At 52.0% G+C, this 16,065-nt stretch overlaps 1 protein-coding gene across 2 annotated transcripts in view; it reads left to right on the forward strand.

Annotated features, from left to right (window-relative positions):
- The window catches only part of CCDC88C (coiled-coil and HOOK domain protein 88C), a 130,776-nt gene that overhangs the window by 64,594 nt on the left and 50,117 nt on the right, over positions 1-16,065 (forward strand). For both annotated transcript variants that reach the window (XM_012773929.2, XM_012773932.2), the window contains exons 5-10: positions 5,761-5,819; positions 6,617-6,700; positions 9,301-9,441; positions 9,889-10,073; positions 10,797-10,878; positions 11,209-11,367. In XM_012773929.2, the coding sequence (XP_012629383.2) occupies positions 5,761-5,819; positions 6,617-6,700; positions 9,301-9,441; positions 9,889-10,073; positions 10,797-10,878; positions 11,209-11,367 (710 nt within the window). The remainder of the gene's footprint in view (positions 1-5,760; positions 5,820-6,616; positions 6,701-9,300; positions 9,442-9,888; positions 10,074-10,796; positions 10,879-11,208; positions 11,368-16,065) is intronic.

Here is a 16,065-nt window from a genome sequence, read left to right on the forward strand (position 1 = left end):
TAAAATAGAAAACCAGAGAAAGCACAGTTAGTGGTTCACTTCAGCTTGTAAGTCAGAAGACAGGAGAATGTAGAATTGTTATTATTATTTTGAGACAGGGTCTTGCTATGTCGCCCTGGCTAGAGTGCAGTGGTGTCATCATGGCTCACTGCAACCTCCAACTCCTGGGCTCAAGCGATCCTCCTGCCTCAGCCTCCTGAGTAGCTAGGACTAGAGGCCTGGCTAATTTTTTCTATTTTTTGTACAGATGGGATCTCAACTTTTCTCAGGCTGGTCTTGAATTCCTGACCTCAAGCAATCCTCCGCTTTGGCCTCCCAAAGTGTTAGTATTACAGGCGTCAGCCACTGCACCCAGTCCAGAATGTCGAATTATTAAGAAAGACACATACATATATACCAACAAGAGAGGAAACTGAAGCTGTTCTCTTTGTTGTTCTACCCAGGTACTTGATGCTAACGGGTAACATCACTCAGTCAGCAAACACCGGTTAAGTACCTGCACGGTGACACTGGGGTGAGAAGCTAAATCACATAGATCCCTGTGTTAGAAGGAAATGTAAATAAGCCATGACAGGCCGGGCGTGGTGGCTCACGCCTGTAATCCTAGCACTCTGGGAGGCCGAGGCGGGAGGATCGCTCAAAGTCAGGAGTTCAAAACCAGCCTGAGCAAGAGTGAGACCCTGACTCTACTAAAAATAGAAAGAAATTAATTGGCCAACTAAAATAAATATATAGAAAAAAAAATTAGTCGGGCATGGTAGCGCATGCCTCTAGTCCCAGCTACTCAGGAGGCTGAGGCAGGAGGCTCTCCTGAGCCCAGGAGTCTGAGGTTTCCGTGAGCTAGGCTGATACCACGGCACTCTAACCCAGGCAACAGAGTGAGACTCTGTCTCAAAAAAAAATAAAAAAAAAATAGCCATGACATCTGGGGATGGTAGGAGTTAGGAGATGGTAGGTGATGGTGGACTCCGGACTGGACCTGAGTTCTGTGACAGCCCCCGAAGCCTTGTTCTTCGTATGTGTAAGATGGAGTTACTAGAACTGTCCTTTTGGGACTGCTTTGGGGCTTAAATCAGACGATAGCATGTTACATGTTACAGTGCAGTAAGGATGGCCTGTAGGCGGGAAGGGCACATGGGGAGGGCAGAATTGGGTCAGTCCTTCCCGGGTGTGAGGCCCCAGTGTGGCTGGTGATTTGCGGGTCCCGGGCCTCTGTTATTGTGGGGTGCACTCTGAGTTAGCGAGACAGAGAAATCAGTTTCGCTGCTTTTCTCCGACCTGTCTACGCAGAGAAATCACTGTGCCTTCAACCTCAGCAAGGCAGAAGGCATGCACGTGGGGGCAGGAAGGGCTCTCGGAAAGGGGTGCTTGCCTGCCTTTGCCCAAGTCCCCATCTTCATGCCTCTGTCGTCATTTGTAAATGGCGGCATTTACTTTCTGCATCCAGGAAGTGTGATCTGAACATGCACCTGGCTACATCTTCAGGAACCAACGAGTAGAGTCAAAAGGGGACCCTAGAGATTATATACCAGGAGAATACTAGTAGGTTTTGCTTCATGTACTAACTTCCGCCGACTGGTAGTCAGTAGAGTGCTGAGTTCAGAAGGATTCGGAGGCCTCGTTCCAGGCCGAGTAAGAAATGGTTGTGATTGACTGCGTCTGCCGCAGACTCAGGGTTAGAAAGCCAGGGAATTTTCTAGCCTGCACATTTTAGAGGATTATGTGTTTTGATTGTCCACCCACATCTCTGTGCCCGCGTCCACCCTTACAGCATGTGTGGTGTGAGGTGGTTTCGTTTCTGAGTGCTGTTAGCATTAGAGACAGCCCAGACGAGCTGCTCAGAGAGGCTGAGACGAGTTGGTTTCTTTGCGTCAAGACTCCAGGAAACGGTAGTCAAGTAAGATTTTTCTTAGACTCGGCCGTTGGCTCAGGCTGCTGTGGGATCCCCTTGGTGTCCCCTGCACGCAGCAGGTGTAGCTGCGGGTGGGTGTGGAGGGTGGCTGGTGTTTCTCCTCCACCGCCCCGAGAGGTTGCGTGTGACTCAGTTGGTGTGGAAATCCACATGGCTTCATAACCCACCCCCCCACCCCCACCCCTGTTTCTCGCTCTGGACACCAACTCTAGGCAGCTTAACCACAAAACATTTATAACCCGGCAGACACCATGCTCTCTGTCCTCTGGGCCTTTGCACATGCTGTTCCCTGTGCCTGCAGTGCCCCCACTTGCCTATCCCCACCGCGTCTGTCTCCTTTCCATCCGGGGGGGCTCAGCTCGGCGGCGTCGTTCCCTTTGGGAGCCTTGCCTGATCCTTGGCCCTTTTTCCAGGATCCCATAGCATTTATCCGCTTTGAAAGCGATGGTTTGCTTGTCAGTCTCCACGCTGGTCTGAGCCGGGAGCACTGAGTCCCGGCACATGGTAGGTGCTCGGCAAGGAGTCGTCTGTGGGTTTGTTTGTTCTTGGCCTGCTCGACTCTGTCGCTGAGCCAGCCGTGCTGGCAGGGACCCAGGAGAGAGTCCTCTGGCATGTTTTAAAACTATTCAAAACCTACAATCTGGTAGATTTATGAAAATAGCAGTTCTTACTACCGAAATCCTGAAGGAAATTGGGCATCAGCTTCTCAGGAGAAATGAAGGAACTCCCGCTACACGCCCCTCCCCCACTTTTCTTATCTTTTGCAGAAATCTGGAGGGGTGGGGATCACAGGATGCGTTTGTTACAAGCAAATGTTTTTATTCACTCAGCCTGGTGAGAACTAGTGGCAGCTCTGCTTCCTTGGAACGAGGGCAGGCGTGAATTTCTTAGTAACCTGTTCGTCACCGAAGAGTTTGTTATTTTTTTTTTTTTCTGGGAAAATTTTTCTAAGCTTCCGTTCTCTTCCTTTAAAACCATTTTTTCTTGTGTTACAAAACTGAGCAAACAGCAGTCCATGCTTTTCTAACAGTGCTCTGGGTCAGATTTCGTTTTTTCTTGATGTCTGGTGGGGGTTGGAATGGATGAAGCAATGAATGAATGAATGAATGACTGAGGGGTGTCACTGAGTGTCATTGCAGGGCGCCGAGGGGGCAGGGCCTCCTCGCGGTCCGAGCGCTCGGGTGCGCAGGGCTCCCGTGGCACCGGCCCTCGTTCTCGCTGCCCGCGGCCTCCCTCTGCAGCACTTGCTCCCGCTCTTGAGTTGCAGTTTTGATCTGCTTGGCTGGGGGCTGGGAAAGGGGATGGCCAGAGTTGTCTAAATGATTCTAAAGTATGATATAATTGGCTCCTTTGGGGCCGTTGCTGGGCATAGAGCGCACATAGAGATTCTCTGTGCTCTCATCTCTGCTTGGGCTGATCTGAGGCCCTTAAAAGGCTTCCTCGTGTCTCATCTCCCTGGCGGCCACAGTGCCAGGTAAACGGCCTTGGCGGAGGTGAGCCTCACGGTAGGAAGGTGAGCCTTCGATGGCTGGGAAGGGTCTGTTCCTTTTATATCCACCCACCTGGGCACGCCATGGGCACTCGCCGATGACGTGCACAGGCGGGACAGAGGGAGGCGGGAGACCAGGGTCGGGCTGCCGGTGAGACCGATCAGAGCTTTGTCAGTGCTCAGACGGGTGTCCCCTGTCCCCTCTCTCGAAACTAAAGCTAAGCACCGGATCAATAGCTCGGTGTTAACGGAGAAGTGAGTCGTTGTGGTGATGCGTATTAAATTCTATGGATCAGAGCCTCTTGCGCCAAATAAAAGGTCTCAAGTTAAAAAAAAAAAAAGGCATAAGAGTGAGAATTTTTTCTTGTCAAATATTGATGGATTTCCACACTTACTAGCAAGAGAAGGATTTAGCCATGGTAGATTGATTCTCGGGTATGTTGTTGAGAGCAGGAAAGTGGCCTCTGACCCTGTGGTTCAGCCCACCGGCCCCTCCCGCCCCACCTGCCCTGCCTTCGGGCCAGGCCAGGCCAGGCGGGGGCAGGCGTCCCTGGTTGAGCGGACTTCCAGCCCCAGTTCTGAGAGTCGACAGTGATGTCATCGTCTCAGCAGGAGGCGTTTCTAGTTGTTTCTCAGTTGAGGGGTAAAAAAAAAAAATCCCTCTACCCAGTGGCAGCCACTCAGGTGTACGCACTCTACTTTCCAGCTATGCATTTATTTATATTTTTAACCAAAAGAGAATTCTGCACATAAGTATTTGAAGCCATCTTGCATTCAAATATATCCTAAATATCTCTTAATAAGTAAGGACCCTTAAATCAGCATCTCTTTTTAGCGTGTACGGTGAGCAAAGTGCAACAGGAGAGAACAACCCCCACAGGAAATACGGAGTTGACTCTAAAATGAGGCTGTGTGCAACCTTACCCTTTTCATTATGCGAAATTCTAAACAGACGAGGGAGGAGGAGTAGGAGGAGGTTGCATGTTCATATGCTCCTTATGCCCAAGTACCTGAAATGAACCACAGCATTAGTTTCTAGGACAGAAGTTTGGTTTTTTTCATCCCAGCAGTCTCGAGTTGATACTTTGGGGCGTTTTGGCAAAGTGTGGGTAGGAGATGGTAAATCTTTCAAGAAAATGATACTATTTCTGGCATGCCCCTCCTTCTCCAAATATAGTGGATATTTGATATAATGCAAAAAAGGCAGAAAACCTAGAATGTTTTTGGTTTTTTTTTTAATCTGATAAAGAAACTCTGCTGATCACCCAGGCCAGCTGCCCCCATTGTATAGATGTGGACATTGAGGCTTGAAGACAGTATGGCTTGTCCAGGTCATACTGTTTATTCAGATGATTGAGATGGATAAGCAGATGAAGACATACTCAGCTTTAAATATAATCAAAGAGACACAAATTTATTTTTTTTATTTTTATTTCTATTTTTTACATTTACATTGTGGTTTTAAAAGAGACACAATTTTAAATGATGAAATAGGATCTTTGGCCTGTGTCTGATTGGCAAAGCTGAGGAAGAGAGGGAAGATAGGTGTTGGTCAGGGTAGGAAAATGGGGCTTAGCACCTGTTTCACAGGGTAAAGTGCTAAAACCTGTCTGCAGGGCAGTTTGAGATATGAAAAGCTTGAAAGATGAGTTTACCCCAAGGAAGTAAGGATATGCATAAAGATTCGCCACCAAGATGTTCTTTGTAGCATTGTTTAGACTGAGATATGGAAAAATCAAACCTCTGGAAGGGGATTGGTTGAATAAGTTAGTGGCCTTGGTACAGAGTAAGTGTGCAACCATCAAAAATGACGTCTGTGTGTTTTCTGGAATTCGCTTTAGAATACTGCACCCAAGCAATGAAACGTATCAAATGGGGAAAAGGAGGAGGAAGATAGATGTGCAGAATGTTGATAACATGAAGCTGAGTACGTGGGGTTTATCGTCTGTTCGGAATTTTGCATAATGAAAAGGGTGAGGTTGTACACAGCCTCGTTTTAGACCCGACTCCGTATTTCTTGTGGGGGTTGTTCTCTCCTGTTGCACTTTGCTTACCGTACACGCTAAAAAGGGATGCTGATTTAAGGGTCCTTAATTATGACGAGGTATTAACCATATATTTGCATGGAAGGGGGCTTCAAATAGTCATGTGCAGAATTCTCTTTTGGTTAAAAATGTAAATAAATGCATAGGTAGAAAATAGATGGAGTGTGTACACTGAATGGCTGTCACTGGGTAGAGAGGTGGGTTTGTTTTTTTTAGTTTACCAAATAATTTTTTTCCCCTAGAGCAAATGTGTGTCAATGGTGAAATTATGTAAATAGCTGGGATTAATTAAGTCTGTTGCTCTCTTGCTGCAGGGAAGAGCATGGAGGAGATTAAGAAGGTGCTGCTGCTGGTGCTGGGCTGCGCCGTCCAGGTGGGCATTGCGCGGGCCGCAGACGAGCCCCCTTAGCCGTCTCGTGTCTGGATCTGTGGGGGGGGAAACAAGCCCTTAGCTCAGGTGGGAGTGATGCTCCCTTCAGTCCTGTGTGACAGGAGGCTGCTGGGTTCCTAGGAGACAGGGGCCATCATCTTAGGTGGCAGATGTGTCTACTACCAAGGCACCATGAGCAGATCGGCCCCAGTAGAGGAACCTAAAGATCAAGGATCTGCAACCTACAGCCCGTGGGCCAGATTGGACCTGCCGCCTGTTTTTGTTGGCGCCTATATTTGTAAATAAAGTTTTATTGGAACACAGCCGCGTGCCTTCCTTCACGCGCGGTCTGTGGCCGCTTTGTCATTACGACAGCAGCGTTGAGTGGCTGTGACGGAGATCAGACGGCCTGCGACGTCTGAAATACTTACCACTCGGCCCTTTGCAGATGCGGTTTGCCACCCGCTGGCCTAAACCAGGCGTCCTCCCTCTCTGCATGTTCAGGGATCATCTGGAGAGCTTGTTTAAAAGGAGGAGCTGTGTGTCCCACTCCGGTGTTTTCCATCTGGGAGGGGGCTCAGGGATGGGCTTTCTGGAAACAAGCTCCCCAGGTGATTCTGACGTGGGTGGTCCTGGCAACACCGTATCCGGGCTGGTGGGAGGTCGAAAGTATTCTGGGTTGTAAAGGAGAAAGCCGGGTAAGGGTGGTTCATTTTGAAACTATATTTCTGTGGCTGTGGCGGCCTCAGGTTTACCCTCGCTTGAAAAATGCCTCCATTAACACATGTGACCCTCCGCAGTGTGAGAGGAAAGAGGAGTTTATTGAGAGAATCAAACAGCTGGACATCGAGACGCAGGCTGGGATCGTGGCCCACATCCAGGAGGTAGGTGTGCGGCCTGGCGTGGACTGCTGCCCCCGCGGCAGCTGGCGGGCAGAACCCCTCCCCGGGTGGAAAAGTTGAAAGACTACATCACCCATTAACGGTTTTGCTAACTGTAGGTTTCAGACACATCGATTCTATTTGGAAAGGTAGCCATCAATCAGCCAGCTAAAATAAAATGGGGGTAGAAACAAAAAAATTAAAAAAATAACACCTCAATCAAGTCGTCTTTTGCCTCCTTCTTCTTACCTAATATGGACTCAGACTATTTTTAAGAGCTGTCAAGTGATTTAGGCTCAGAATTTGATTTACAGGCCCTGAAAATGTATTCTGGCAAATGTCACCCAGCTTTGAACGGTTGATCTTTATAGAGATTCTCTGCTTCTGTCATTGACATGGCAAGGAAACAAGCTGCCACCACTTGGGAATCAAAACCGGAGAGTCCCAGAAGAGCTGCCTTGGGGGACCCGGCCCAGCCCAAGCTCAGGTCATGGGGGTGGCAGAGGAGGAGCCACCACCAATGACATTGGCAGAGGTGGTCTCAGCTGAAAACTGGCTCCCCAGTGGGGCAGGCGCCTACCTGCAAGTGTCCTGCCCTGACCTCCAAAATAAATGTTGCATGCTTTAATTATCTTAGGGGATATGGGTGCAGCATTCAGTCTAATTGGACAGATGACATAAATGCATGAAATGACGTGAGCACATAGGAGCTGGTGTGTAACTGGCAGTGGCAGCTGAGCACTGAACTCCCCTTGTCACATCGTGATGGGCTTCGGTTGGCTGACAGGCTTCCCCGGCTGGCCGGGCACTGTGGGCTAGGGAGTGCTGAGCCGGGATCCAAAGCAGGAGGCAGATGTGGCTTGTTGTGGGTGGTAGGGGGGTCCACTGACGCCAGTGTCAGGGGAAGTCAGAATCATATTAATAGTAAGCATTCACAGCCATCACTGGCCACCTGTCAGCCTGACAAACATTCTGCCTTTCAGTTTCCCTGCGTGTCTCTGTGTTTTGAAAGTGTATCTACCTAGAGCAAGAGACCAGACAGTTCTTGCTATTCGCTGTCTTTCCTGCCCGGCTGGCAGAATTCCTTTTTTTTTTTTTTTTTTTTTTAAGTACATCACCTCGAGTCCTACGTGATTGTCAGATTCAGTGGGTGGCAGTGGGGACCGGGCTCCTGAATTTCCTGGGTGCTTTTGTAAAGCTCAGGTGTCCAGGCCCCATGAGCAACACACTGAGCCAGAGGGGGGAGGGGCAGGAGGCTTTAATTATAAGCTCCGCAGGTGACCGTGGTGCAGCCAGGTTGAGCCCCTGAAGCCCAGCCACACACATTAAGGAGGCCCCGAGACATCAGAGGATGGGCCTGGGGCGCCTCCAAATCTCATGCCTTTAGGGCACCCTGTGCCCTGGGACAAGATTTCTCCTAATTCTCAGAGATCAGCTGTATCTAAACTTGTCCTTTTAAGGTGGAGAGAGGTGTGAAGGGGATGTCTTTTGAGGTACTAAAGGGTCCTGTTGACGGGCCTTGTCTTTTAATATTTTTTGAGTTTGCCTTTTTTTTTTTCTTTTTTAAAGCCATTCACTGCCTGCATTTACTGCTCTGATAATTTAAGGACTCTTTTGGTGGGTTTCACTGAATAGATTGTCCTGGTTTCTTTGTTTTTGTTTCCCCCCACTGAGGCCTGAGAACTATAATGTTTCTCTTGCAAAAACGTGGCTAGGAGCTTGCGGAGATCCTCTGCCGTATCTGGGGTCTGGACTCTGAGAAGGCCAGGTCAGCAAGGCCAGTCGGGAGGCTGCTCCGTGTGGACAGGGCTGTGGGCTCCTGCCCAGGGAAACGAACTCAACCAGACCATCTTCTATGGCCTTTGGGAATGAGATATACCTTCCTCTGAAAATGGTTTTAGATTCTGAATAGTTCCCCAAGAAACCCCAAGATTGCTGAGTACCAACATTCTGATGTAAGGTTTTTTTTTTTTTCTTTTTTTTTGGAGATGAGGGTCTCACTCTGTCACCCAGCCTGAGTGCAGTGGCCCCGTCATGGCTCTCTGCACCCCAAACTCCTAGGCTCAAGTGATCCTCCTGCCTCAGCCTCCAGAGTAGCTGGGACCATAGGCACGTGCCACCATGCTGCCCAGCATGACATAAGATTCTTAATATTTTTGCTCTGTATTAGATTTTATTTTAAGCAATAACAAACCCCTTCCTCGTCCTCCCACTCTGAGGCTTACCCTTCTGTGTGTTGTAAATAGACATAGCTCCAATGAAGATACCTTATCTCAGGATCTTTTAGGGGAATGATTGTAAGAAGTGCTTTCTGGTACTTAAAAAAAAAAAAAATCAGTGTCCTCTTTGAACCAGTTCTGAAAGCAGAAGTGGTTTGTGTTAGTGGTACTTAGCTGAAGAGTTGGCTGCCCTTGCTTAGGGAACCCTTCTCCTTGCCACAGAAAATGTGTCCCTAAGCGATCGATGGTGTTGGTGGAATGAGACGCCGTTTGCAGTGCTCGAGGGAAGCGGGTGCCCACCTCCTCCTGGGCCACCGCCACGTGGCTGTGGGCAGGTGGGCGCTCTCGGGAGCCTCTGCAGTGCTGGACCGTGTGTGCCCACAGGTGACCCACAACCAGGAGAACGTGTTCGACCTGCAGTGGCTGGAGCTGCCCGACGTGGCCCCGGAGGAGCTGGAGGCCCTCTCTAGGAACATGGTGCTTCATCTCCGGAGGCTCATCGACCAGCGGGATGAGTGCACGGAGGTGCGTGTGCGGGGCCAGGCGCTCCGGGCAGGTGGGGCGGGGCTTGGGCCTGGGGTGCAGGGGGCCCGCCGCTCTCCTTTCTCTGTCTCGGGCTGGGTGCCTCCCGGTCCTGCTGGTTCAGTTCTTGTGTGGGGGGTGGGACATGGGCACTTTCCCCGGCTGTGGCTTCTACAGTAAACAGTCACCGCAGAGACACCTGGGGGAGGACAGAGGAGATCAGAACGCCAAGCTCAGGGTCCTCCATTTACACACTCCCCTTTTGCCCCACTAAATATTTCTCGTCTTTTTAAAAATTTGCATCACCCTTCTGCCTCCCTCCTGGTTTCCTAGTCTCAGCTGACATCCTCTCTTGTCCTCTGGTGTTTTTTCCACCCACTTTGAGCTCGGCCAGGCGCACACTGGTTACCCCCTTTCATTCTCCTCTGTCCCCTTCCTGCCCGCCTGCAGCTGATCGTGGACCTGACCCAGGAGCGGGACTACCTGCAGGCGCAGCACCCCCCCAGCCCCGCCAAGTCCTCCAGCGCGGACTCCACCCCCAGCCCCACCAGCAGCCTCTCCAGTGAGGACAAGCAGCACCTGTCCGTGGAGCTGGCCGACACCAAGGCCAGGCTGCGGCGCGTCAGGCAGGAGCTGTGAGTCCCCAGCTGCTCCTCCCACTTGTGTGTCGCCAACACGTTGCAACATGCCATCCGCACACACATGGTGCTGCCGATGGGACAGCTCTGACGTGGGCCCCGGAGTCAGCCGTGGTCTGCTCTGAGCTCACTCTGCGACCATAGACCTGTTACCTCCCCTCCTCGGGCCTGCACCGGGAGGGAGGGTTCTTCCCGGTCTTTAGGGCTCTTGCCAGCCCACACATTATAGATCGTCTACAAAGTAATCTGCTGACACACTGGTCTAGTCCATTTGGGGACTGGAATGACCACACTCTGGTGTGTTTCCTTGGCTGGAGGGAGGAGACACCTCACCCCATCTGGTGAGCCGGTTCTCCCAAGCTTCCTGCAGCTGATGGATGTCACCGGGCCAGTCACGAGCCACCCACCCGCCTGCCGTCCACATCAGCAGGCGCATGCCGCCCACCTGAGAGTGGTGTGGCTGCGGCTGGGGTCGCCATACCTGCCCCGAGCACTCAGAGGGAAACCCAGGCGGACGTAGTTTGAGGGCAGGTGCTGAAAACGTAAAAAAGAGAAAAACTTTTGGGAACATTTTTGAAGACTCCGTAAGCGGATCTCCTCCCCGCCACCCGAGGCCGGGTCCCTTCCTCTCCCCGCTGCAGTCTAGGGAAGTGGGAGCCCGCTCCCGAGGGCTTGCCCAGGAAGCTCCTCCCACGCTCTTCCTCCTGATTGTTCTTGCAGGGAGGAGAAGACGGAGCAGCTTGTGGACACCAGACACGAGGTGGACCAGCTGGTGCTGGAGCTGCAGAAAGTGAAGCAGGAGGTGAGCGGAAGGCGCGAGCCTGCGCCCAGGGGTGGCAGGGCCGGCAGTCCCGGGTGCCCGGGGATGTGGCCTGGAGGGTCAGCAATGCAACGTCGGCACTTCCAGCAGAGCCGCCCGAGAGCACTGCCGTGGGGATGACCGTGGGGATGCCCGTTTCCTGGCGATGGTGTGCGGAGACCCCCGTGGTGGCACGCACACGTAGCCCTGAGGCCACCAGGAGCTGGCTCGTGCTCGGCCGTCCTGGAGACTCCACGTGTTAGCGGCGTGGCCTCTCTTCCCCCGCAGAGGGGTGCCCTAAGCTAGGTACCCCTGCCTTCTCTCTCCTTCCAGAACATCCAGCTGGCGGCGGACGCCCGGTCGGCTCGCGCCTATCGGGACGAGCTGGACTCCCTGAGGGAGAAGGCGAACCGCGTGGAGAGGCTGGAGATGGAGCTGGCGCGCTGCAAGGAGAAGCTGCACGACGTGGACTTCTACAAGGCTCGCATGGAGGTAGGCGCCGCGCCGCAGCCAGGCGAGGGTGCCGGATCGGGAGCAGGTTCACACCGGCCTGCCCTCGGGAGCTTTGGGGGCCAAGCCAGAGTCTGGCACCCCAGCCCGCCTGGACTTCCCAGGCCCCCCCACCTCTGTCCGTGGCGTCAGGTGGGTGGGGGGTGCCCGCTTGGTGGAGGGCGGGGTTCTTCCTTTTACGGTTTTCCTTCTCCCACCTGTGCCACAGCGATGACCTTACATTCCCATGTGTCTTTTTTTGGTTTTAAAGGTTTCTTGCGATGGCTGTGGCTAATTTTTAGGACTCAGGTTCCTCATCTACAAAATAGGAACAATACTGCTCTGTGAGGTTTTTATTTTTATTTTTATTTTTATTGTTTTTTTTTTTGAGACAGAGTCTCGCTTTGTTGCCCAGGCTAGAGTGAGTGCCATGGCGTCAGCCTAGCTCACAGCAACCTCAAACTCCTAGGCTCAAGCAATCCTTCTGCCTCAGCCTCCCAAGTAGCTGGGACTACAGGCATGCGCCACCATGCCCGGCTAATTTTTTTATATATATATCAGTTGGCCAATTAATTTCTTTGTATTTATAGTAGAGACGGGGTCTCGCTCTTGCTCAGGCTGGTTTTGAACTCCTGACCTTGAGCAATCCGCCCGCCTCAGCCTCCCAAGAGCTAGGATTACAGGCGTGAGCCACCGCGCCCGGCTGGTTTTTATTTTTATTTATTTATTTTTGAGACAGAGTCTCACTCTGTTGCCCAGGCTAGAGTGAGTGCCGTGCCATCAGCCTAGCTCACAGCAACCTCAAACTCCTAGGCTCAAGTGATCCTCCTGCCTCAGCCTCCCGAGTAGCTGGGACTACAGGCATGTGCCACCATGCCCGGCTAATTTATATCTATATATAAGTTGGTCAATTAATTTCTTTCTATTTATGGTAGAGATGGGGTCTCACTCTTGCTCAGGCTGGTTTCGAACTCCTGACCTCGAGCAATCCTCCCCTCTAGGCCTCCCAGAGTGCTAGGATTACAGGTGTGAGCCACCGCGCCCGGCCTCTATGAGGTTTTAAAGATGAAAGTGGTGCAGCCCCTGTAGAGAGGTTTGGGCAGGTCCCACGGTGACCACCAGGTGGAAGCTGCTCTGACAGGTGTTACTTTACATCATATCCAGGTTATGGGTCCGTGTGGGTGGAGGGGTCAAAGGTAAACAGAGACCCAGACCCAGGTGAGGTGACTGATGCATTGACCACCTGCCCTGATGGCTTCACGCCAGCAGTGGCATCCGGGACCCTCTTTTCTGAGGTTTTGGGAATTGTGTCCCCATTGTCCATACAAGGGATTTGGAAGTGGTCTGATGGCCTGAAAAAACTTGTTCCGCTTAGGAGACTCGAGCTGGGTGGGTGCAGAATGCCAGCCCGTGTTAGCGGACTTGCTCGATGCTAAGAGAGGACCCCAACTCTCTGATTACCAGCCAGGAGGCTGCTTAGGTGACTGGATTCAGATCAGGGGAGCCCGGAGTTGCCCCGTGAGATGGCTATGTGGTGCGTGCGGCAGCCTTGCTCGGGGACGGCTGTTGGCTGAGGCACTTGACGTGCTCTCGTGCTGTCACTGGACCCTGGAGTCCCTGGGCCAGGCGAGGTGGGCTGGAGGTGGCTGTGGCCCAGAGCCCGTTTGTTCCTCAGCCTCACTTGGGGAGCATCCGCTGAGGACTGTGAGTGACAGGGTGACTCACGTTACCTTCACCGAGAAGGTGCCCCTGATGCCTCGCAAAGGCAGCCTGGGCCTGAGCAAGGGGCAGGTGGGGAGGCCGGTTCTCGGTTTGTCTGGAAATGACCCGCTGGCTCTGTTGACTGTGAGAGGCACAAATCCCAGCACAGGTGGGCTCTAGGACGAGGCAGGTCCCGCACCGTCGTCCTCACCTGTTAGCGATGCCCCAGTTGGGAGGGCCAGGGACTGCCACGCACAAGCTCCTTCGGCTCCGTGGGGACATTATGCAGCCCCAAACAGGGTCCTGAATGGATGTAGCGCCCACGTCTCACCCGACCCGACCCTCTGTCCTGTGGTGGCAGGTGGTCTCAGGGTCCAGTCTCCACGTTCCTTCCCGGCCTCGCCCAGCCATGCACACGCATCTCCCCGTGTGCGTGGCCGAGCTCCCGCAGCAGGACTATGAGAGAGGTGCGGCGTGAGGACCCCTTGTTCGTGTTCTCGGATTTCACGCCTCTGTGTAGTGATAGCAACATCTGTCATATTGATTAATAATTTTCGTAGTGAAAAGTTGCCATGAGGGTAATGATGCCTTCAATTTTGTATTCATTGTATTAATCACGAAAAGAAAGAGAAGTCGTGTCTGTCCACGTGAGACGTTTGCTCAGGGGCCGGTAGTGACCCACGGGGGTTTGCAGATGCGGAGCAGCCAAGGCAGGGGGCGAACGGGGCCTGGTCAGTGGAGGCCAGGCCAACGTGGAAAGGAGTGAGTTGGACTCTTCTCTGATGACACAGTGTCAGGACTCAGTTATACACTGGCGGACACTCATCCTTGGATTGAAGTAGTTGCAGTAGCCTTGCAGACTGTCTTCTGTCCCTACAGGATGCTTAGAATGATTTGTGATTCCCTCCCTTGTCCCTCTCTCAGGCTCCAAACCTTTCTGTGTATGAGTGACATTGTCTCCCTCATGCAGTGACAGTAACTGAGCAGCATGGGTGCAGTAAGGGAAGGGGCAGGGGCTGAGCTCCCAGGCTTGCAGTCTGGTGAGAGAGGCAGGCAGGCCCAGGCTGTAACCCGGCACCGTAAAGTGTCTTTCGTAGAAGACAAGAATGGCAACGGGCTTCTAGATCAAAGTGTTGGCAGAGTTACATTAAAATACTGCACTCCCTTAATGCTCAGTTTAAAATGAGACATAAAGCACCAGTGTTTCTAAGAGGACTCAGATCCGTGCCATTAAAATATTAGCAGGAAGGTATGTTTTTATTCAGTGTATTTTTATAGTGTGGCCAGAAGATTTGCACCTACGCAGTGGCTGTCATCGGAATGTAAATGTGGACACGACTGCACGCACCTCTCCCTTTTTACTTCCTGGATTCTTCTGCCCTCCCCAAGTGTGCTAGGGGCCCCACTGGGGGTGGGTGGGGAAGGCGTTCCTGGGGAGGCGGTGTTGAAAGTGACACCTAAAATGGCAGGGAGGAGTTAACCAAACAGGGAGAGCCACACAGAGGGAGAAGCGAAGACCTAGAAGCCTGAGAAAGCGTCATGCGGGAGGACACCTGTGTCCAGGGTGAGCGGTGAGAAGCGGGGCTGTCCGGGTGGCAGGGCCCAGTCACGGAAGGTGTGCAGTGTGCGCCAGCCTCATGCACCTGCGTCTTCACAAGGGGTTGCTGCGGTGTGTATTTCGGAAGCTCACTCGGGCCACGTGGACCCAGGTCTGCCTGGCACATGAGCCCAGCGTTCTGCTTCCCGGAATCCCACTCGACTAGAACCCCTGGGACAGGAGTTTGCTTTGTGCTACTCACAGGTATGTTCTCAGCATCCAGAAGAGTCCCTGGCCGCCCGTGGGAGGTGTTAGAGAAACACTTGCTGGGCGACTTGTACCTGGGGTTGGCTGCTGGCAGCCCTGCATTTGCTGCATTTGCGGGGCCGGTGGTTGCTGTGCTGCGGTGGAGGCCCTGCCTTCTCAAATACCTGCAGGTGCGGGAGCGCAGACCTCCCCAGCCAGCCCGCCTACCTGAGCGCTACCTGAGCACTCGGGTATGTGGTGAAGGTAATGGAGAATGCAGCTCAGAGATCTGGGGAACAGGTTGCTTTGAGATGAGAGCCAGGGACTGAGGTGAGCCCCACACCTCAGTACAGTCAGTCCCGGCCTTAATGCACGTGTGACTTTGATGGGCCATGTGTGTGTTTCATTAAATAAGTGCACCCAGCTTGATATGCACGTCCATATTTTTCAGGATACAGTGATGCACATTTCCAAGGGATTTGCTGTGAGATTCCTTAAGAATAATTTCTATGCAATTAAAAGCAAGCAGTGCCCTGGGGGAAAAAATGCATTTGTGAATTGAGGTCGGCCTGCAGGTGATAAAACTTTATTTTTTTTATTTTTTTATTTTTTGAGACAGAGTCTCACTTGTTGCCCAGGCTAGAGTGAGTGCCGTGGCGTCAGCCTAGCTCACAGCAACCTCAAACTCCTGGGCTCAAGCGATCCTCCTGCCTCAGCCTCCCGAGTAGCTGGGACTACAGGCATGCACCACCATGCCCGGCTAAAAACTTTAGATTAAAAAGACCCCAGTGTGAGGTGTACACATACAGAAAATAAAAATTAAATGGACAGGGGGATTAGATGGATGGATAGGTACACGATAAAGCAAATGTAGCAAAGATGTTAAATCGTAGAATTATCTAGGTGGTATGTGTATGAGTGTGTGATAAAGTGTTATTTCAACTTTTCAGTAAATCTTATATTTTTCACAATAAAATACTGGTGGTGGAAGGGCTGATCCAAGTAAAAAGGACAGCAGGACATTAACCATTTTGAATAAGCTCAACCCTGGTTAACCATACCAGTTTGATTGTGAAATAGTTAGAAATACTAGTGGTTTAAAGCTGTGCAACAGCTTCCCATAAGTCTTCGATCTTTACTTCTCCAGACACGGTCTGCGTCTACATCAGACTCAGCTGAGGGTGTCTGTTGACAAGCACCCTGGGGACCCTCAGGAG

This window comes from Microcebus murinus, chromosome 6, assembly GCF_040939455.1.
Source record: "Microcebus murinus isolate Inina chromosome 6, M.murinus_Inina_mat1.0, whole genome shotgun sequence".
In the NCBI taxonomy this organism is placed as follows: domain Eukaryota; kingdom Metazoa; phylum Chordata; class Mammalia; order Primates; family Cheirogaleidae; genus Microcebus; species Microcebus murinus.